Source organism: Globicephala melas, chromosome 4, assembly GCF_963455315.2.
Source record: "Globicephala melas chromosome 4, mGloMel1.2, whole genome shotgun sequence".
Taxonomy (NCBI): domain Eukaryota; kingdom Metazoa; phylum Chordata; class Mammalia; order Artiodactyla; family Delphinidae; genus Globicephala; species Globicephala melas.
In genome coordinates, this window is record NC_083317.1 from 82,117,617 (window position 1) to 82,141,033 (window position 23,417).

The following is a 23,417-nucleotide window of genomic DNA, read 5'->3' on the forward strand; positions in this document are numbered from 1 at the left end:
AGGGGTCAATCAGGAGTATGAGAGCAATGGATACAAACTACTATACATAAAACAGATAAGCAATAAGAATTTACTGTATAGCACAGAGAACTATATTCAGTATCTTGTAATAACCTATAATGGAAAATAACCTGAAAAAAATATATATATATATAAAACTGAATCACTTTGCTGTACACCTGAAACTAACACAATATTGTAAATCAACTCTACTTCAATTAAAATATATATATATGCAAGAGCACAATTCACCAACAGTAAGAGTTTAAGTACTTCATGGAGCTTTATTTCCTTCATTTGGATCATTCTTCCAACTTAGTACAATTTTATTTTTATTATTTTTAATTTATTTATTTTTATTTTTGGCCGCATTGGGTCTTCGTTGCTGCGTGTGGGCTTTCTCTAGTTGCGGCGAGTGGGGGCTACTCTTTGTTGCCGTGTGCCAGCTTCTCATCGCAGCGCCTTCTCTTGTTGTGAAGCACGGGCTCTAGGTGTGCGGGCTTCAGTAGTTGTGGCTCATGAGCTCAGTAGTTGTGGCTCGTGAGCACAGGCTCAGTAGTCGTGGCACACGGGCTTAGCTGCTCTGTGGCATGTGGAATCTTCCCAGACCATGGCTTGAATCCGTGTCCCCTGCATTGGCAGGTGGATTCTTAACCACTGCACCACCAGGGAAGTCCCTTAGTACAGTTTTAAATTCGAATTCTAATTCAATCAACTTGCAAACATTTCTTGAACATCTACCAGGTTGCAGGCATTGTGCTGGACATGTTTCTGTTTCTGGGCATGTTAAAACAATGACCAAAAAAAAAAAAAAATCTTTACAGTTGCTACCTACAGGAAATTCATTCCAGGTAGGAAAATATACATGTAAACGATTACTACAGTATGCCAAGTGTAGCATGAAGTGTTACATGAACACAGAGAAGGGGCAAATAATCAAACTGGAAGTGTGAGAGAGGGTTCTAAAAGTTTCTCATGGATGATATTTGAGTTATGTCTTGGAAAATGGCTAGGAATTTGCCAGGCAGGGAAAGGGAAAGAAAAGGCATGGTGGGATAAAAGAAAACTCACACAAAGAACATACGCTGTAAAGGTGACACAGAAAGTTCACTGAATTCCAACTTTAAAACTGTTGAGAAGGTAGTCCCCTGGTGGCCTAGTGGTTAGGATTCTGGGCTTTCGCTGCCGTGGCCCAGGTTCAATCCGTGGTTGGGGAACTGAGATCTTGCAAGCTGTGCAGTGTGGCCAAAACAAACAAAAACACAAAACTGTTGAGGAGTTCATAATACAGAATGGCGGGGGTGGGAGCAGTGAGGAGGGTCAGAGAGGGGAGCAGTTATAGAGAAGTAGTCAGGGACCAGAAAATATAGAAGCATCTTGGATGTCGTGTTGAACAGTTTAGATGGGTATGGCAGAAACTAGTACTTGTGCTCCAACATCTGTTCCTTCCTTCTAATTTAGAAACAGAACTCCTCATTTTTAGCTAAACACATGGCCACCCACAAAATAGAGTACATTTCTCAGTCTCTCTTAGCATCTAAGGGGCCATATATCTAAGCTGTGATCAACATGATATAAGCAGAATTGCAGTACACAACTTCTAAACAATTTTCTGAAAGAAAGAACACTTTCTTCTTCATCTCTTTCTGCATTCAGGATGGCTAGAATGCAAAGGTGATGGCTGGAGCTTCAGCAGCCGTTTTGGGCCAAAAGACACAAAACCACATACTAAGAATAACAGCAGTAAGACAGAAGGAATGTACATCACTGATAAGTTTGTGAAGCTACTCTACTAGATCAGGTTGCCTACCCTCCAGATCTATAGGAGACAACTAGATTTCCATAACAAGCTATTATTATTTTGAACTTTCTCTCACAGCAGAACTTAATTTCAACTGAGCCAAGGGGGAGCCACAGAAGAATATTAGGTAGAAGAGAGGTAAGATCATGAATTAAAGAAGGACAAGAGGGGCTTCCCTGGTGGCACAGTGGTTGAGAGTCCACCTGCCAATGCAGGGGACATGGGTTCGTGCCCCGGTCCGGGAAGATCCCACATGCCGCGGAGCGGCTAGGCCCGTGAGCCATGCATGGCCACTGAGCCTGTGCGTCCGGAGCCTGTGCTCCGCAATGGGAGAGGCCACAACAGTGAGAGGCCCACGTACTGCAGAAAAAAAAAAGAAGGACAAGAATAAGACCATTTGGGAAGGTATTTTGGAAATCTAGGTGAAAATTCTCCATACTAGCCACCTGGATCAAACTGGCATTATTTGGGAGCTTAGCAATTCTATTCTCTTATTCATCACTGCCTATCTTACAAGGTCAATAAATAGCTCAAATGAGATCATGTATATAAATGAGCTTTGAAAATTATGAAGAACTATTATAAATGTAATTAATGCATTAATGTTATGCACAACTAGAGAATATTTTAATTTTAGTCTCTTGTCCAAAATAATCCAAAAGTTACTAAGAGGATGAAATCTCCATTTTATAGCCAAATGAACAGGACGAAAATTCTAAGCTTTCAACTACAAGAAGAAACTGGTGTGGCTGAAGCTGTGCAGATGGACAGAAAAGGAATCATTCACTAGCAACAGTATGAATCTCAAAATAGCTTTCAACTGAATCTAGTTAGATTTAGATTGGGATGATCATCTCTGTGTGCCTCAAATCATTCTTAAGTGTCACCATCATCTCAGTTCCATGGCAAAACTATGTATGGCACTACCTTAGCAACACAGTGGTGTTGGTATGAGACAGAAGGAGACTCTTCACATTAGTTATTTCTCAAAGCATTCTGAAGTTAGTGTCCATTTCTGAATGTAATCACACTAATATAGGAATTATCACAATATGCATTTCTCAAGAGTAGCACTCTGTAGCTGAGATACATTATATTTTTTGAATGAATGCTTTGTCTTCAAAAGCTGAATAAAGTACTAAGACAGCATAATAAAATTTTTAAATGATTGCAACATATTACTTTATTAAACAAGATTATTTTAGAACTTACTATCAAATAATTCAGTTTTCTTAATATAAACATCAATACAAAGACATATATTCTTTGAATACTTACTTTCAACAAAATATCCACAATACGTTGTTGATATTCTACAGCTTGCTTGTCATTTTTAAAATCTTCAAAAGTCTGAAAGGGAAAAAGAAATTTATAAAAGTAAGTATTATTTGGAAATTTTAGAAGGAAACAAGATATTAAATTCTTAATAGTCAGGTAAATTCCAAATAAGGTAACCACTCCTCATCCGGTTTTTCCTGATATACCTTTAATAAGTTATTTTTAGTGAGTTAAATAGAAAGCTACAATATTCAATATTGCATAGTATTCTGAATAAATAAATAAAAGTATAAACATATAGTGATTACTATATAACCAGAAAGTGACTCAGGAAAGGAAGGCAAAGTTTACAGGCAACGAAAAAGAAAGAACACTAATGGCAAGAGGCAATTTGTGAGCAAGGGTTTGAAAAGGATGAAATACATGCTACATGCTCAGCCATCATTCCGTCCATGCTATTTGGAAATAATAACTGAAATACAGTTTGCTAACTGTCATGAAAAATAATTTTCATGATTTCCATGACAACTTGGAAAAAATGATGCTCTGTCACAATGTTAAAAACCTCAAGGATACACACAAAGAACAGGCATTCTATTTTCAAAACACTGCCAAGTACAGCATTTTTGATTTTATGCCCCTGCTCAAGTACAGCCAAATATATTCTGAATAGAACATGCACCCACGTATATGACAGCACCAGATTCTGAAAATACCTAGAAGCTACAGGATGCATATATGAAGAAATTGAAATTATATTCACTATAAAAAAATTTAAATGAAAATATTTACTGAATAATAAGCATGATGAAAGACTTGAAGATCTGCCTATGGTTTTCACTTAGCACATTTGGCCCTTAGTAATGTTTAAATCCACACAGCAATAATTTACTGCTTACGATCCTGAAGCAAAAAAATAGACTACATATTGTCCCAATAGATTAACAAAGAATTTCAGAGCCACAAACTTTCAAGACTACATCATAGTTACATTCAAACCAGAATACTTGCTGTTCTTTAAATGGGCCCTGAGCGTCCCCAGCTTCTCCAAAGTACCTCGGCTCGTGCTGTTCTCTTACTAGCATGTCCTTCCTTCCCTTTTCTTGTCTGACACAGAATAAGCACTTTAAACAACAACTACTGATTTGTCCCGTTAATTACAGAGGAAAATAAAATCTTTTAAAAAAATTTCTTCTTCAACTAGAATGCTTTGCTGCCAGTTAGTTAAGAAAAGCTTAAATGAGTTACCTAGGGGACTTGTAGGAACTCTTAATATGGAAAGTTCAAACAGAGGGTATTTTGATGCTTACGTGGGTTAAATATGACCTGGCCTGAAGACAGAAAGATGGTCTAGAAAGTCTCTCAGTTCTAACACTTATGAGAACAACAAACACGCACACACTCACACAAATGCACACACCCCCTTCCCAGGGCGTGTGGCCAAAATGAGATGTCACTCTGCCGTCACAAGGACAAGGTACTATCTGCTAATACAACTGCTATTCAACTAAACACAAAACCACGGAGAATTAACATATGTATTAAACAACTACAGCACTGACAGCAAGTAAAAAAGAATTTCTGTATCCACTTTCCTTTTGGCAGCATGTATTCACTGCTTTGAAACACATATTGCAAGTTTACTTCTGTAAACATAATTAAGTGGTGATATACTTTCTCATGAATGTTGTGATACACATAATGACATATTTTGATTGTAGTTAACAGCTGCCACCAAAATGGCACATTTATGTTAAAACATTATCATTCCACAAAGATGCTTCTAATTATACAATGCTTGTTAGAGGAATAACATGCAAAGATGTCCTAATGGAGAATGACACGGTTTGTGAAGTGCAAAGGTAGACCTAAAATTCAAGTCCAAAGTCACCTGTGAATTTGGTCATAAAAACTTCTTTCTGCGGCTGCTTCCCACTAGCTATCTACCTTACATTTGGAAGCAGCCGCATAGCACAGGGAGATCAGCTCGCTGCTCAGTGACCGCCTGGAGGGGTGGGATACGGAGGGTGGGAGGGAGGGAGACGTAAGAGGGAAGAGATATGGGAACATATGTATATGTATAACTGATTCACTTTGTTATAAAGCAGAAACTAACACACCATTGTAAAGCAATTATACTCCAATAAAGATGTAAAAAAAAAAAAAAAAAAAAACTTCTTTCTGTAGCCCCTTAAAAACTATTATAGGGTTTCTGTAAGATAATGCTAGTTGGCTAAAGCCTGATCCAGGGGTCAAGAAACATTCTCTGTAAAGGGCCAGAGAGAAAGTATTTTAGGCTTTGTGGGCTACATGTGGTTTGTACGACATAGTCTTCTTCTCTTTTTATAACCCTTAAAAAAAAAAAATTTACTCTTAGCTCACACAAGCCAGAGGCGAAATGGAGCTGGATTTGGTCTACAGACTGTGGTTTGTGAACCCCTGACCTAACAGCTTCACACATCTCCCAATAAGATCCGTGTATGTAGAAAAGAACAAAAAGAATCACCCAACCCAGGCTAATGGGAAAACCAGAAGGACAACAAATGTTACATACTTCAACTTATATAAAAGCGGGAAAGTAAACATCCCAAATTAGCAAAGTTGGCTCCAAAGCCCATAAAACCAAAAAGAGGTCAGGACAGAACTGGGTAGAGGAAAGGAGGGTGTGACGAGGTTTCAGTAGGAACAGAATACCTATAATATCAAATGGAATTCACCTCCGAAAGAAAATGGAAATCCACCCTGGGTGAGGAAATAATGAGGTCATGTCTGCAACCCGGTGGATCAGCACACTGACTAATAGGAAGAACAAAGGAAGAGGTCTGGCAAGTATAGATCGGAGGCCTTGGTAAGATACAGCTTTTAACATAGAAAAGGGAATGGAGAGATATTCCTCGGAGGCTTGTGGTAAAGAAAAAAGTGGCCCAAGATAAAGGTCCTACTAAAACAAGAGACTGTCAAAGATTGAGAAGATAGGCTATCCCCAAAACACACTATTTATTTAAAAAATTGCACTTGGTTGTAGCAAATAAAGAAGATACTTGAATGCGGAAAATAGTATGTAATTTTCCCCCACCATCCAACAAGGTCACCTATTATTCCTAGTCCAGAAAAATCCAACATAAAAAAATGACAAGGCTCCCCTGGTGGCGCAGTGGTTGAGAGTCCGCTTGCCGATGCAGGGGACACGGGTTCGTGCCCCGGTCCGGGAAGATCCCACATGCCGCGGAGCGGCTGGGCCCGTGAGCCATGGCCGCTGAGCCTGCGCGTCCGGAGCCTGTGCTCCGCAACGGGAGAGGCCACAACAGTAAGAGGCCCGCGTACCGCAAAAGAAAAAAAAAATGACAATAAAAACAGCAAATGAAGGCACTCAATAATAAAACATTTAAAATAAAAACTAGTCACAAGATAGAAGGAAATTATAACAATATCCCAACATATAGGAAATATATTTAAACATACAATTGCAGATTTGAAAGAACATCACAAACCATAAATTTAAGAATTCATAAAAGAAATGAACAAAGAGCAGGAAGATAGGAAATAGCAGCTAACTGAACTCAGACAAAAACTGAAAAAAAAAGTCATCTCAGAAATGAAGACAGAATTACAAGCCACCAAAGGGAGAACAGATATGACCAAAAGCACTGTAAAGAGAAATAGAGAATGTAAATGAAAAGAACCAAGAAAATGAAATTAAATAAAGAAGGAAATAAAAGAGAACAAAAAAAGGTGATAAATATAGAAGATAAAGAAGATATACAAATAACTGGAGTTTTTGAAGATGAAATACAAAATAACGAAGCAGAAAAAGTATTTAAATCTACGTTCAAGAAAACTTTCTTTAAATAAAAAGACTCGAATTCACATACTTGAAAAGGCCCACAGTACATATATGGCAAAACTGACCCAAAATAGTCAATTCTGAGTAATATCTTAGAGTTAAAATATTAGTCTTTAAATATAAGGAAAAAAGTATTCTGGTCCTCTAGAAAAAAAGATTAAGTCCTTGGGAAAGTTAAGAAAAGTCAGGTTGACATCAGTTTTCCTTATGGCAGTATACAAAAGCAAGGTAAGTGGGAGGCAAGTGTTATTTTACTTTATCAAGAATTTTAAATTGTACAATAGTAGAGAAACATTACATTGAATCCTTATCACTCAGAAAACTACACTGAAAACTATAAAATATTACTGAGAAAAATTAAAGAAAACCTAAATAAATGGAACAGTATACCTTTGCATGGGTCACAAAACTCAGTATTGCTAAGATGTCTATTCTTAAATTGACTAAACATTGAACACAATCCTAATCAAAATCCAGGCAGGCTTTTGTAGAAATTAACAAGATAACTCAAAATTCATATTGAAATGCAAAAAAAAAACACCCTAAACTACAAAAGACAATGTAATTTTGAAAAAGAACAAGAACATGGAAGAGCTAACATAATGTGATTTTCATACTCATTATAAAGCTACAGTAATCAAGGCAGTGTGGTACTGGCATCAAGACAAACAGACCAGTGGCATAGAATACAGTTCAGAAGCAGACCCACATATACACAGATGATGCATCTTTGACAAAGTACAAAGACAACTCAGTAGAGAAAGGACAGTCTTTTTGTCAAATGGTGCTGTAAGAGTTAGATATCTATACGCAAAAGAAGAAAAAAGAACTTGCAGCTAAACCTTGTACCACACGCAAAAATGTCTTCAAAATGAATCACAGATCTAAATGTAAAACCTAAAACCATAAAACTTCTAACAGAAATACAAGAGAATATCTTTGTGACCCTGGGTCACGTGAAGATTTCTTAGATACAGCACCAGAAGCAACATCCATAAAACAAAACTAATAAATTAGACTTGATCAAAATTTCAAACTTCTGCTATTCAGAACACCTTGTTAGGAGAATGAAAAGACAAACTACAGACTGGGAGAAAACATTTGCGAAACTTACGTAATCTGATAAAAAAAACATATATTAAAAAACTCTCAGAACAAGAAAACAATTTTTAAAAATAGGGGAAAAATTGGCAAAAAAATTTGATATTTTCAACAAAGAGGATATATGGATGGCAAACATAACTTCTTTCCTAATATATTTTAATGAAAAGATGTTTAATATTATTTGTCAGGAGGGAAATATAAATTAAGACCACAATGAGATACCACTATACACCTATTAGAATGGTCAAATTAAAAAGATCAACCAGGGACTTCCCTGGTGGCGCAGGGGTTAAGAATCTGCCAGCCAATGCAGGGGACACGGATTCGAGCCCTGGTCCGGGAAGATCCCACATGCCGCACAGCAACTAAGCCTGTGCGCCACAACTACTGAGCCTGCATGCCACAACTACTGAAGCCCACACGCCTAGAGCCCATGCTCCGCAACAAGAGAAGCCACCGCAGTGAGAAGCCTGGGCATCACAATGAAGAGTAGCCCCTGCTAGCTGCAACTAAAGAAAGCTCACATGCAGCAACGAAGACCCAACGCAGCCAAAATTAAATAAATAAATTTATTTAAAAAAAAAGATCAACCATACCAAGTGTTGGAGAGAAGATGAAGAACTGATACTCTCATACACTACTGGAATGTAAGCTGGTAGAACCACTTTAGAAAAGTCTTGTCAGTTTCTTCTTAAGTAAAATAATACACTTAACAAATGACCCAGCAATTCCATTATTTGGTATTTACTCAAGAGAAATAAAGATATATGTCCACACAAAGGCCTTTATGTAAATATTCATAATAGCTTTATTCATAATAACTTAAACTGGAAACAACCCCAAGGACCAACTATTGGTGAATGGATCAAATTATATATCCATAAAATAGAAAATTACATAGCCATAAAGAGGAACAACTTATTGGTATAAGCCACAGCACGGATAAGTCTCAAAAGCATTATTTTAAGTGAAAGAAGCCAGAAAAAACTACAAAGTGTATGATTCTATTTAAATAACATTTTAGAAAGGCGAAACTATACTGTCATAAAGCAGACCAGCAGTTGCAAGGGGCAAGGGACTCAGTACTAAACTGCAAAAGTGACCTTTGTTCTATATCTAGATTGTGGTAGTGGTTACAAGACTGCATATGTTTGTCAAACTCTTCTCTTGAAATGAATGAATTATATTTTGTATAAACTGTACCTCAAGAAAGCTAAATTTAAAAACCTCATTTGAAAACAATATTACAAAATTTTTAAAGCTGGGAAAATATGATTTAAAAGTCTGTCATCTAAATTCTTTTGTGCCTCCCTGAAAATGTTCTTTTTATTAAGGTATACTAATTGGGAAGGTCATATGAGTAATCAATTATGGTAGACATAATAGGCAGTGAATCTAGAATTTAGGATCCTACATCTTACCCATTTCTCCAGCTGTAATACTTGGGAATGCAGCCAACCCTTGATGCACACACAGAAGGAAGCTTCCACTTGTCTTTTAGGCATTTCAAATTCATTAAGTCCAAAAGAGAGCTAATTTTCTACCTCTACCACACTTCATCATTACTCTGCACCACCACCACCCCCGCCCCATCCATCTCCCAAGAAACCTGTTTCTCCTCTGATTTCCTGTTGAATCCACAAGTAAACCACTATACATCCAGTTTACCAGGTCAGAAATCTAAGAATCTTTGATGCTTCCCTATTTGTCTTATCTTTCACATCCAACTGTATATTAAGCCCTAAATCTTAGGCTGATTTGCCTCCTAAAATATCTTTCAAATCCTTTCATGTCTTGGTTACCCCCACTGTCACTGCCCTAATCAAGCCACCATTACCTTCTATCTAGATTACCACAAAATTTTGCTAACATCTTCCTGCCTCCAATCTTATCTTATTTCAATCCATTTTCCATTCAACAACCAGAGGGAATTTTTCTAAACTACAAATCGTGATATTTTTCTACCTAAAAGGCTTCAACGGCTACCTGCTGCTCTAGTATAAAGTCCAAACTTCCTACCATGGATAACAAAACTCAGACTCTACCTAACTCTCTAATTTCTCTCTCTGCAGGCTTCCTTACACTTAAAGATGTGGCCATACTGAATTTTTTCAATTACCTGAACACACATTGCTCTGTCTTATTTCCAGGCCTTTTTACATAGTCTGTCCTTCTGCCTAGAATATTTTTCCCTATCCTTAACCTAACTTCTACACATCCTTTGAGACTCACCATGGACATCATTTCATCCAAGACACCTTCCTGAACCCTCCATTAGATTCCCCTTCTAAGTGTTCTTACAGCATCCTGCACTTCTCCAGTGACACATCTTCACTGTGCTATAATTACTTATCTACAAGTCTGGATCCTCTTCCTCCACAAAGGCAGGGTTTATATACTGTCAGCCCAGGGTACACACCCAGTTAGTACAGTACATGTGATATATTTGACCCTCAAATATTTGTCAAGTAAATGACAGAGATTTTATTGCAGCCTTACAATCAATGCCAATATCGTAATTCAGACATGAGCATAATTCCAATCTTCAGTGCTACCACAGCCCTTTAAAACAGGAAAATTAGGTAAAATTGTTTGTTGCTCTCTATCATGCTTTCTGAACCCCAGCCCCACCACTTCTTGTTTCTTTTATCCTACATGCCAGACACTAAGTACCCTTATATTCTATTCTGGGAGTCTAAGGTCTCCTAAACCAACTAGATTTGACTTCTCTTGTTTAATTTATTAATTTATTAATTAATTTATTTTATTTTTGGCTGCATTGGGTCTTCGTTGCTGCATGTGGGCTTTCTCTAGTTGCAGCGAGCGGGGGCTACTCTTTGTTGCGGTGCGTGTACTCTAAGCGTGCAGGCTTCAGTAATTGTGGCTCGCGGGCTCAGTAGTTGTGGCTCGCGGGCTCTAGAGCGCAGGCTCAGTAGTTGTGGCACACAGGTTTAATTGCTCCACGGCATGTGGGATCTTCCCGGACCAGGGCTTGAACTCGTGTCCCCTGCATTGGGACAGGCAGATTCTTAACCACTTCACCACCAGGGAAGTCCTTAGATCTGACTTCTAAGTTTCTTTTCCCTTCTTCCTATGCTATTAAAGTTACTACTTCTGAAATCAGATTTTCAAATTAAACTAATGCAAAACATGATATGAGTGGGATCTCAACCTTCTCACAGGCATTTTTAAAAATTGTAACAGTTTATTATTCAACTTACAAAAGTACTATATGCTCATTAAATAAATTTACCCCATCTCACACAGTTAATCTCTATTAATATTTAGATGTACTTCCTTCCTGTTTTTTCTCTCCAAATATTGTACACATACAATATTTGGTTTTTTAATAATTTTTGAGCCTGCTGCTTCACTAAACACTAAAATGTAAGTGCTGTCCATATTATCAAAAGCTTTTTAAAAAACTACAATATGATTTAATTGGGAAAGTATATCATGTGTTATATAATTATTCCCCTGGGGGCATTTTCACAGAGACTCTGGCTCACCCAAATCCATCTTTAATAAAACATGTACAAGGATGTCTTTTCAGCAAGCTTCCACGTTCCACTTCAACTCCAGTTACTTCTACTATCATCATCACCACATGTCATTCAGAGCAATCTTCCATATTTAGTATACAAACTAACAATTTATGAAATCAAGGATGTACCACATCTAATCCTGCTTTAACTTTTTAATAAGGATGTGTCGAAAGAGACAGAGAACAGAGACAGACAGGCAGACATAGAGAAACAGGAAGGGAGAGAAGAAAGAGAGGGGAAGGAAGCAGGAAAGGAAGGGTAGAAGGGAGAAAAAGGATTAGAAAATATGGGTGGCAAAAATATTAAATATTTGAAACCCTGCCTTACTGCTAGGGCATAAAAACTGTACTTGCATAAGGACTATTATTTGTCTTTCTTTCTATTAGAAAAAAATTATCACCCTGACTCCTTTTAAAAATACCTTAGAATCGTATTATTTCTTACCAGCGCCAATACATTTAGAAATTCTCTTGTGTCAAAATGTAGCAAAGTCCGTATATAGGGATAGATTTCTTCCTCAGGGGGAGCTTCTGTTGAATGCAGGCGAATTAAAAATTCAAAAACCTGCAAGTTGAAAAAAAAAGGTGATTATTTTCTCACCTTACAAAGTATCTTGCTGAAGCAATGATTCCCATTTGGATAAAATAAAAGCAGGTTGAATTTACTTTAAATTGCCACTGTGTTATAACTTCTCTAACCTCTCTCAGCTATAATTACTGGCTTCAGTGGTGGTATGTAGCCTCTCTCCTGTCACAGCTGATAACTCCTGACCCATGTGTAACCCTCTATTACAATTTGTCTTTACCGCATTTTAACAAGAGAGTAAAAATGGTATGAAAATAGCACCAACCTGGTTTTTAACCAAGGGAACAAGATCTTCAGGGATGTCACCAAGGGGATAGGCACGACCTGCTAGACAACAGCTAGAAGAAAAGAGAAGAGAAGAAAGAGAACAGATTTGGTGACTTATAATGGGCTAAATAACTTCCCGGGAACACATTGTTTCTCAAACCCAAGATAGTAGTTTGAAGTTTAAGCAGGCTCAGCTTTTGTCAGTTAGGTCAGGTCCAAGCCCAGATCAAGATGATAGCCAGTTCAGAAAATGTGGGCAACAGAGATGGTGGTGAAATAATACACCCTGTAACTGAGTAACAGCTTTCCTTTTTTCTTATTTTTCCTAAGAAAAACTCAAGCTGCACTAAATGGGCAAGAAGGAATAAGGACAGATTACCTAAAAGTCTCATATCCAGCATCTGGAAAGAGACTAACAGCATCATTATACTTTTTTTTTTTTTTTTTTTTTGCAGTACACGGGCCTCTCACCGCTGTGGCCTCTCCCGCCGCGGAGCACAGGCTCCGGACGCGCAGGCTCAGCGGCCACGGCTCACGGGCCCAGTCGCTCCACAGCACATGGGATCCTCCCGGACTGGGGCACGAACCCGTGTTCCCTGCATCGGCAGGCGGACCCTCAACCACTGCACCACCAAGGAAGCCCCTCAGAGGCTTTTAAATCCAGTGGTTCTAAGAATGGTGAATAAAGATGGGGAATGAGCTAGGCTAAAAAATATCTGTAGTCAGACAAGCCTTCAGGGAGAATTAGAATCTCATGAGAAATTAACTGTACAGTTTCACCTCCAAATCAGACCTTCCTAATGGCCAACGACTTGCTTTGTGGGCTGGATTATAAAAATGTCTCCTGAATATGCCCTCATTTGGGCAGCTGGGGGTAGGGGGAAGTGAATTTTAAGTGAATTTGAAGCAGTCATCAATTTTGAATGTTAGAGACAGCTAGATACCTGCATATTCTTAAAAGTTTAAAGTACAGAAGATAAAGTACTAGGTAAATGCTATACATGTTCTTCTACACTAAAAAAACAATGTAACAGATATGAAATAGGTCTCGAAGTTAACTCTGATGCATATAGAAGCTAAAATGATGTGCCAGCAAGTTCTGCCACCTTCCTGCCTGTCTGCCAGCCAGTTATCTATGTAAAACTCTATCGGGACACGGTTCTGAGCCTGCATAGTCTATTGGAAGAACTCTGTTCCAGAAGTAAGGACATAAACATTTCAGCTCACTTCTGTCACTAACTTCTTCGTGATGCAAACTAATCTCTTGCCCTTATATATAAAATATGGATAAATACATATCCCACAGACTTGTTGGTAGTAAAAGTAAAATACTCTGTATCAGGGTTTCTCAACCTCTGCCCTATTGATACTTTGGGAGAGAGAATTCTTTGTTGTGGGGACTACCCTGTACATTACAGGATGCTCAGCAGCAACCCTGGCCTCTATCCACCAGGTACCAGGAGCATCTCTACTCCACCCCAGCTGTGACAAAGCAAAAAGGTCTTCAGGCATTGCAATGTCTGGCGGAGGGGAGAGGGGATGGGGGACAGAATCACCCACCGTTCAGAAGCACTGCTATACAGGAAAGAACACTGGAAAACAAAAAGCACTGTACAGATAATAGATGACAGTACCTCTAAGAATATAGGAGAAGTTCTGTAAAAGAAGCATACACAGATAAATAAATTAAAAATCTCTTACCTAATATATACAAGAAGCTTGTTGCCCATAACAACTTGCTCATCTAAAATAGAGAAGTATCTTTAGCAATTCTCTCTCAAAGTCTTTTCAGAAATATAATCTTTATGTGGAAACAAAAAATAAAACTTGGCATTTGAGGTGAGGCAGGTATATTCCCAAACAATAGAAAAGTGAGATAAGACCGCTTTAATTATTATTATTTTTAGAATTTCCTTTAGAGTCTCTTCACAGACACAAAATCAATGAGTCATTCAAGGGTACACGTAGAAGGTATAAATCTTAGTGTAGAGGTCTATGTATTGTTGGCTTAACGAATAGCTTGGAGGCAGGGAAGGTATTGAACAGGCAATGAGTTGCTGAATTCACTAATTAATATTAAGGCATAACTATAATGTCTTCTTATTTGTAACATGGACTCTTGTTCACAAACGTTTAAGAAACTTAAGATTAAACACTCTTTCGGACCCTCTGTATCCTAAGTTACATCTAAAATGTAAGGTTCTGTCATCTGGTAGTATAAACCTATTTCTTGGTTAAAAGAAATTGGAAACATAACTAGACTAAGTTTTAGACTAAAAGATCGAAGTTAACAAAGAATAATGTAAGAGCATCAGGAGTGGGTGAAGTGATCAGTAAGCCTTACAGTGTGCAGATTACAGGAATCTGTAGTTGGTAATACTGATGAACTGAAATTTCTACTTTTGACATGAATACTGGAATAATGCAAGCAAGTGTATATCTCTTAATCAATAATCCTTTATAAATACTCCAAATCTGTGTTGTTGTAAGTGCAAATAAACTTGAATTGCTCAAAATTGTATGAATAATTACATTCTGCTTCAATTCCATTTTTCGAATCAATAAACGTTGTTTTTTAGAGAAGTTTTAATTATGTTCACAGCAAAACCCAGAGGAAGGTATAGAGATTTCCCGTCTACCCCTTGATCCCCACACCACACGACCCCCCAACTGACAACACCCTGCACCAGTGGGACATTTCTTATAATCAATGAATGTACACTGGCACATCATTACCACCTAAAGCCCACAGTTCATATTAAGGTTCACTTTTGGTGTTGTATATTCTATGCGCTTTGACAAATGTATAATGACATATATCCACCATTACAGTATCATAGAGAATAGTTTCAATGCCCTAAAACTCCTGTGCTCTACCTATTCATCCCTCCATCGCCCCCAACCCCTAACAAACGCTGATCCTTTTACTGTCTCCATGGTTTAGCCTTTTCCACAATGTCATATAATCAGAATCATACATGATGTAACCTTTTCAGACTGGCTTCTTTCACTTAGCAATGCATTTAAGTTTCCTCCAAGTCTTTTCATGGCTTGATAGTTCATTTACCTTTAGTGCTGAATAAGATTCCATTGTATGGATGTACCACATTTTATTCACCCATTCACCTTCTTAAGAGTATCTTGGTTGCTTCCAAGTCTGGGCAATTATGAAGAGAGCTACTATCAACATCTGTGCGGAGGTCTTTGTGTGGATAAATATTCAACACCTTTGGGTAAAGGAGTGTAACTGCTGGATCGTACAGTAAGAGTATGTTTAGTTTTATAAGCAATTGCCAAACTGTCTTCCACAGTGGCTGTACCATTTTGCATTCCCACCAGCAATACATGAGAGTTCCTATTGCTCCACATCCTAGCCAGCATTTGGTGTTGTTGATGTTCCAGATTTCAGCCATTCTAATAGGTATGTTGTACTGGTATCCCACTGTTGTTTTAATTTGTAATTCCCTGATGATGTTGAACATCCTTCAGTATGCTTACCTGCCATCTGTATATCTTCTTTGGTGAGATGTGTGTTCAGGTCTTTGCTCATTTTTTAATCACATTATTCATTTTCTTTTTTTAAATAAATTTATTCATTTATTTATTTTATTTTTGGATGCGTTGGGTCTTCGTTGCTGTGTGCGGGCTTTCTCTAGTTGTGGCGAGCGGGGGCTATTCTTTGTTGCAGTGCACGGGCTTCTCATTGTGGTGGCTTCTCTGTTGCAGAGCACAGACTCTAGGTGCACGGGCTTCAGTAGTTGTGGTACGCAGGCTCAACAGTGTGGCTCGCAGGCTCTAGAGCACAGGCTCAGTAGTTGTGGCACACGGGCTTAGTTGCTCCGCGGCATGTGGGATCTTCCTGGACCAGGGCTCGAACCCATGTCCCCTGCATTGGCAGGCAGATTCCTAACCACTGTGCCACCAGGGAAGTCCACGTTATTCATTTTCTTATTGTCAAGTTTTAAGAGTTATTTGTATAATTTGGTTAACAGTCTCTTGCAAATATTTTCTCCCAATCTGTGGATTATCTTCTCATTCTCTTGACATTGTGTTTTGCAGAGCAAAAGCTTTTAATTTTAATGAAGCCCAGATTATCAATACTTCTTTCATGGATAATAATCTTTCTTTCATGGATGGTGCTGTATCTAAAAATTCATCACCGTAACTACAGTCAATTAGGTTACTGCCTGCGTTACCGTCTAGATATTTTATAGTTTTGCATTTTCCAATTAGGTCTATGATGTGCTTTGAGTTAATTTTTGTGAGGAGTGTAAGGTCTGTGTCTAGAGTCAACTTCTTTGCGTGTGGATGTCCGGATGTTCCAGCACCATTTGTTGAAAAGACTATCTTTACACAAATGTATTGCCTTTGCTTCTTCAAAGATCAGTTGTCTATGTTTATGAGAGTCTATTTCAGAGCTATTTTGTTCTACCAATCTTTTTTTTTTATTATTCTTTTGCCAATACCACACTGTCTTGATTATAGTAGGTTTATATTAAGTCTTGAAGTCAGGTAGTGTTAGTCCTCCAACTTTGTTCTTCTGTCTAAATACTGCCTTAGCTATTCTGGGTCTTTCGCTTCTCCATATAAATTTCAGAATCAGTTTGTTAATATCCAAAAAAAAAATAACTTGCTGGGATTTTGACTGGGATTGCACTGAATCTGTAGATCAACTTGGGACAAATGACATCTTGACAGTATTGAGTCCTCCTATCCATGAACACAGAACATCTCTCCATTTACTTAGTTCTTTGATATCTTTCATCAGAGTTTTGTAGTTTTCCTCATACAGATCTTGTACAAACTTTGTCAGATTTATACATAAGTATCTCATTTTTTAGGGTGCTAATATAAATGGTAATGTGTTTTTAATTTCAAATTCCACTTGTTCACTGCAGGTATACAGTAAAGTGACTGCCTTCTGTATATTAACTTTGTATGTGCAAACTTGCAACAACTGTTTATTAGTTCCAGGAGTTTTGGGGTCAGTTCTTTCAGACTTTCTACATAAATGATCATGTCACCTGTAAACAGTTTTATTTCTCCTTCCAAATCGTTATACCTTTTATTGGCTTTTCTTGTCTTTTTGCATTAGGACATTCAGTATGATGTTGAAAAGCAGTGGTAAGAAGAGGACATCCTTGCCCTGTTTCCCACCATTGTTTCTCATCAATAAGTATGACATTAGCTGTAGGGTTTCTGTACATTTTCTTTATCAAGTTGAGGAAGTTTTCCTCTATTCCCCATTTGCTGAGAGTTTTTATCATGAATGGGAGTTGGACTTTGTTAAATGCTTTTTCGGCATCTACTGATTTATGATCATGTGATTTTTCTTCTCTAGCCTACTGATGTGATGGAATACATTAATTTTCAAATGTTGAAGCAGCCTTGCATACCTGGTATAAAATCTCAGTTGTGGTGTATAATTCTTTTTATAGCTTGTTGGATTCAATTTGCCAATATTTTGTTGAGAATTTTTGCATCTATGTTCATGAGAGATACTGGTCTGTAAGTTTTCTTTCCTTGTAATGTCTTTGATTTTGGTATTAGGGTAATGCAGGCCTCATAGAAAACGTTAGAAAGTATTCCCTGAGCTCTGTCTTCTGAAGAGATTGTAGAGAACTGGCATAATTTCTCCCTTAAATGGTTGGTAAAATTCACCAGTGAAACACATCTGGGCCTGGTGCTTTCTGTTTTAGAAGGTTATTAATTACTGGTTCAATTTCTTTAATAGATACAGGCTTATTCAGATTGTCTGTTTCTTCTTGTGTGAGTTTTGGCAAATTTTATATCTCAAAAAACTGGCCTGGGGGGCTTCCCTGGTGGCGCAGTGGTTGAGAGTCCGCCTGCCGATGCAGGGGACACGGGTTTGTGCCCCGGTCCGGGAAGATCCCACATGATGCGGAGCGGCTGGGCCCGTGAGCCATGGCCGCTGAGCCTGCGCGTCCGAGCCTGTGCTCCGCAATGGGAGAGGCCACAAGAGTGAGAGGCCCGCGTACCGCAAAAAAAAAAAAAAAAAAGAAAAAAAAATGGCCTGTTGCATCCAGGTTATCAAATTTTTGAGCACAGAATTGTTCATAATATTCTTTTATTATCCTTTTAATGCCCATGGGATCTGTACAGTTGTCCCCTCTTTCATTTTTGATATTAGTAATTTGTGTCTTCTCTCCTTTTTACCTAAGTTAGCCTGACTGGAGGCTTATAGATTTTATTGATCTTTTCAAAGAAACAGCTTTTGGTTTTAACCAAATCCCCCCAAATCAACAATTTCCTCAACTGATTTCCTGTTTTCAATTTTATTAATTTCTGCTCTAATTTTTCTTTTCTTTTCTTCTGCTCACTTTGGATTTAATTTGTTCTTCTTTTTCCAAATTCCTAAGGTAGAAGCTTAGAGTATTGATTTTAGATCTTTTTCTTTTCTGCTATATGAATTCAATGTTATAAATTTCCCTCCAAGCACTGCTTTTGCTGCATCTCACAAATTTTTGTAAGCATTTTCATTTAGTTCAAATTACTCTTAAATTTCTCTTGAGATTTCTCCTTTGTCCATTATTACTTAGAAATATGTTGTTTAATTTCCAAGTATTTGGGAACTTTCCAGCTTTCTTTCTCCTAGTAGTTTCTAGTTTAGTTCCACTGTGGTCTGAGAGCAAGCATTATATGATTTCTATTCTCTTAAGTTTGTTGAGGTGTGTTTTATGACCCAGAACATGGTCTATCTTGGTGAATGATTCATGTGAGCTTGAGAAGAATGTGTAATGTGTTACTGTTGGATAAAGGAGCCTATAGATACCAGTAGTATCCAGCTGAATGATGGTGCTTAGTTCATAACTTCAGCTCAACTATGTCCTTACTGATTTTCTGCCTGCAGGATCTGTCCACTTCTGATAGAGGGGTGTTAAAAGTCTCCAACTATAACAGTGGATTTACCTATTTCTCCTTGCTATTCTATCAGTTTTTGCCTCATGTATTTTGACACTGTTGTTAGGTGCACACAGATTAAGGATCATTACGTCTTCTTGGAGTATTGTGTAATGCCTCTCTTTATCCTTGATAATTTTCTTTGCTCTGAAGTTGGCTGTGTCTGAAATTAATACAGCTACTCCAGCTTTCTTTTGAGTAGTATTATTATAGTACACCTTTCTCCATTTCTTTACTTAATGTGTCTTCATATTTAAAATGGGTTTCTTATACCCAACACTTAGTTGGTTCTTGTTTTTAATCCATTTTAACAATCTCTTTTAATTGGTATAGACTACTGATATTTAAAATGATTATTAACATAGTTGAATTAATATCTACCATATTGTTACTGTTTTCTATTTCTTGTCCTTTATTCCAAATTTTGTTCTTTATTCCAACTTTTTCTGCCTTTTGTAGTCTTAACTGAGTATTTTATATGACTCCATTTTCTCTCCTTTCATATTACATCTATTATGTGTCTATTTTTAGTTGTTGCCCTCAAGTTTGCAGCATACATTTACAACTAATCCAAACCTACTTCCAAATAGCACTATACTGCTTCATGGGTAGTACAAGGACCTTATAATAACAAAATAGTCCTAATTCCTCCCTCCTATAACTGTATCCTTGCTGTCATTCATTTCATTTATACATAAGCATACACACACACGCATATAATATCAAATACACTATTGCTATTATTATTTTGAATAAAGTGTTATCTGATGGCTCAATTAAGAGTAAGAAATATGTAAGTTTTTATTCTACTTTTACTAATTATTCTCTGATGCTCCTCCCTTCTTGGATCCAGATTTCTTATCTATATTATTTTCTTTCTCTCTAAAGAACTTCTTTTAACATTTCTTGCAAGACATTTCTATTGGTAACAAATTCCCTCAATTTTTGTTTGTCTGAGAAAGTCTCTATTTCTCTTCTGCTTTTGAAGAATTCCTCAGGGTACAAAATTCTATGTTGGTGGGTTTTTCTCTCAAAACCTTAAATATTTTATTCTCTCTTTACCTTTTATTTTCTGCTGTTTGAATACATGCCTACTTGTAGGGTTTTTTGCTTTCTCTCTCTTTTTTTTTTTTCCTATTTATCCTGCTTGGTGTACTCTAAGCTTCCTGGATCTATGGTTTGGTGTCTGACATTAATCTGGGGAAATCCTCAGTCATTATTGTTTCAAATATTGCTTCTGTTCCTTTCTCCCTTTCTTCTCCTTCTGATATTCCCATTACATGTATGTTACACATTTTGTAATTGTCCTATAGTTCTTGGATATTCTGTTCTACTTTTTTTTCAGTATTCTTCTCTTTGCTTTTCAGTTCTAGAACTTTCTAATGCTATATCCCCAAGCTCAGAGATTCTTTCCCCAGATGTGTGTCTAGTCTACTAATGAGACCATCAAAGGCATTCTTCACTTCTGCTACATTGTTTTTGATGTTTTACATTTATTTTTGATTCTTTCTTAGAATTTCCATCTCTCTGCTTATATTATCCACCTGTTCTTGCATGTTGTCTACTTTTTCCATTAAATCCCTTAATATATTAATCATAGTATTTTTTTTTAATTCCTGGTCTAATAATTCCAATACTCCTGCCACATCTAAGTCTAGTTTTGATGTTTGTTCTGTCTCTGCAAACTTCAAACTCTTCAACTTGCCTTTTAATTTGCCTTGTAATTTTTGAAAGGCACACATGATGCACTGGGTAAAAGGCACTACAGTAAATATATCTTTAGTAATGTGGTAGTAAGGTGTGAAGAGAGGGAAGTGTCCTATAGTCTTGATTAGGTCTCAGTCTTTTGGTAAACCTGTGACCCTGGAATGTGAACTTCACCAGTGCTTCTCAGTTTTTTTCCCCCTTAGGTGGACAGAATGGGTTGAAGGTGCTGGAGTTGGGTATTTTCCTTCTCCCAGGTAAGTTCAGCTCTGATAAACCCACAGCAGGTCAAGCTTCAGCAAAACAGTGTTTCCTGAAGGCCGGCTTTAGTTAAGAAACACAGAATACTCTGACATATTTCAAAATGGTTCCTTTCCCCCATCCCCCTGCAGAAGCACAAGGGATTTTTCTCTGATGATCACTGTGAGAAGCCAGTAGCAGTCCTGGAGGTAAATTTCACAAAAGTGTGGAGGCTTCCCTATGACTGGGTCCTCCTGGAGTTTTTAAATTTCAGACTTGTTCACATTGAGCCTGCAACAAACCATCAATTGCAGTTCAGATTTTCCTACCCTAGCACTGGTTCCTGCAGAGATGTCTGATCCTGTCAGTTGTGATTCTCTGCATCTGCCTGTCTCTCTAGTTTTTGGTGCAATGGTTTGGCCTGTGACCTTACTTCTCTGGCAGATCTAAGAAGAATTGTTGATTTTTCAGTTTGTTGAGCTTTTTACTTGTTGGTAGGACAGAGTGGTGACTTCTAAATTCTTTCTCTGCCAGACCAAAACCCAAAAGTCCCAAATGTTACTTGATCCAACTCAGTTAGCATGGTACATGGTAGCAGTCACTTTACAGATATAACACGTTCATGTTTATTGGCTAATTAGATAAACCTTTATTGCTAGAAATCTCAGATAGGATGCATCTAGCTCACGATATTCCTAGAGAGAATTAAATTTACTTGTTTAACATATCCATCTCCATTACTATGAGTTCAAGGGCATGGAGTCTGTCTATCTCTGTGTTCCTAGCATCCAGCACAGCATCTGGAACATGGAAATGCTTGGTAAATATATACTGAATTGACACAGTATTTAATTTTCCTGACCCCCTTTCTACTTTTCTCTCCCCAAAATCTTTTTTTAGACAATTTTCTGTTGCAAAAGCTCATCCACTCTGTTTGGAATTCTTAATAGTCTTTTTTTTTTTTCAAAGTAGGTCCTTGTTGGTTGGAGTTCTTAATAGTCTACTTTAACTTCTGCTACATATATTATGTGGAAGACAGTTTTCAAGTTTGTTTCAAAAGGATTAGTTTCAGGGCAACTGAAAACGGACTAAGACTAAAGAGGGACTAAGACTCTACCAAATTATCCTCTGTGCTCCTGTCCTTACAGAAAAAAACCCTACAAAACCTGGACATAATATGAAACGCTACCTGAAGCTACTGAAGAGGGAACAGAAGTAGACAAGTCTGGCAGGGAGTTCACACTCACTGGGAAGAGGACAGACTGGCAGCCACACAAGTAACTTCACACAGAGGCGGTGGGGGATGGAGAACTCCTAATCTTTCTGGCACAAGGGACCAGAAAAGTGAAGCCAGGAAACCATGAATGTGGAAGAGACTAGGGGAAGCCCAAAAGGGAAAGAGTCAAAGAGGGGATCTCCAAACTATCTACCCACATCCGTGACTGATCCCTAAACCACCATGTACAAACAATAGTCAAAGCAGCTCAGCCATACAGAAAAAGTCAGAACCACGACTGGAGTTCCCTCCCTGAAGGTCCTGAAGTGTGAAGAGAAGCAGACAGGCTCTGCTGTGGAGTTCATGTGCTCAGAGGAGAGGAGACAGGGAGGTATACAAGTAAGTTACCATCACAGGCTTTCAGCCTCTGACTAAGTGCAGTCTGTGTGGCAAGCACAGCAGCAGCTGGGGGCTCACATGGGAAAACCAGCAATTTTTCTAGTTGGGGAAATAGAGAAGGTAGGACATGTGAACAGTAAACAGACTGGCAGAATCTTGCAAAAAGAAAGCCAGAAAGAGGCTCCTCAAACTTGACTACCTTCATCACTGACTGATCCCTAAGCCACACACGTGGGACAGAATCAAAGCAGACCAGCTAAAGACAAAGGACCTTTTGAGAAGAGACTGGAGACACAGTAGAAAGCCACAATAGAAAGAGACTGCAATTCAAGCCCAGCCAAGAAAATTACCTGATAAAATAAAGAGAAAAAATTCTCAGTGAAGAAAAATAACAGAACCCAGAATCTCCATAACATAACATTCAAATATCCAGGATACAATCTAAAATTATCCAACATATGAAGGAACAAGAAAATAAAACATATTTTTCTTAAAAGAAAAGAAAATCTAGTC

The 23,417-nt window shown here is 37.8% G+C and overlaps 1 protein-coding gene across 5 annotated transcripts in view; it reads right to left on the bottom strand.

Moving 5' to 3' along the window:
* The window catches only part of VPS8 (VPS8 subunit of CORVET complex), a 391,603-nt gene that overhangs the window by 153,473 nt on the left and 214,713 nt on the right, over positions 1-23,417 (bottom strand). For all 5 annotated transcript variants that reach the window (XM_060298321.2, XM_060298320.1, XM_030861612.2 and 2 more), the window contains 4 exons: positions 14,126-14,168; positions 12,423-12,495; positions 12,017-12,136; positions 3,080-3,151 (listed from right to left, as the gene is read on the bottom strand). In XM_060298321.2, coding sequence (XP_060154304.1) covers positions 3,080-3,151; positions 12,017-12,136; positions 12,423-12,495; positions 14,126-14,168 — 308 coding nt within the window. The remainder of the gene's footprint in view (positions 1-3,079; positions 3,152-12,016; positions 12,137-12,422; positions 12,496-14,125; positions 14,169-23,417) is intronic.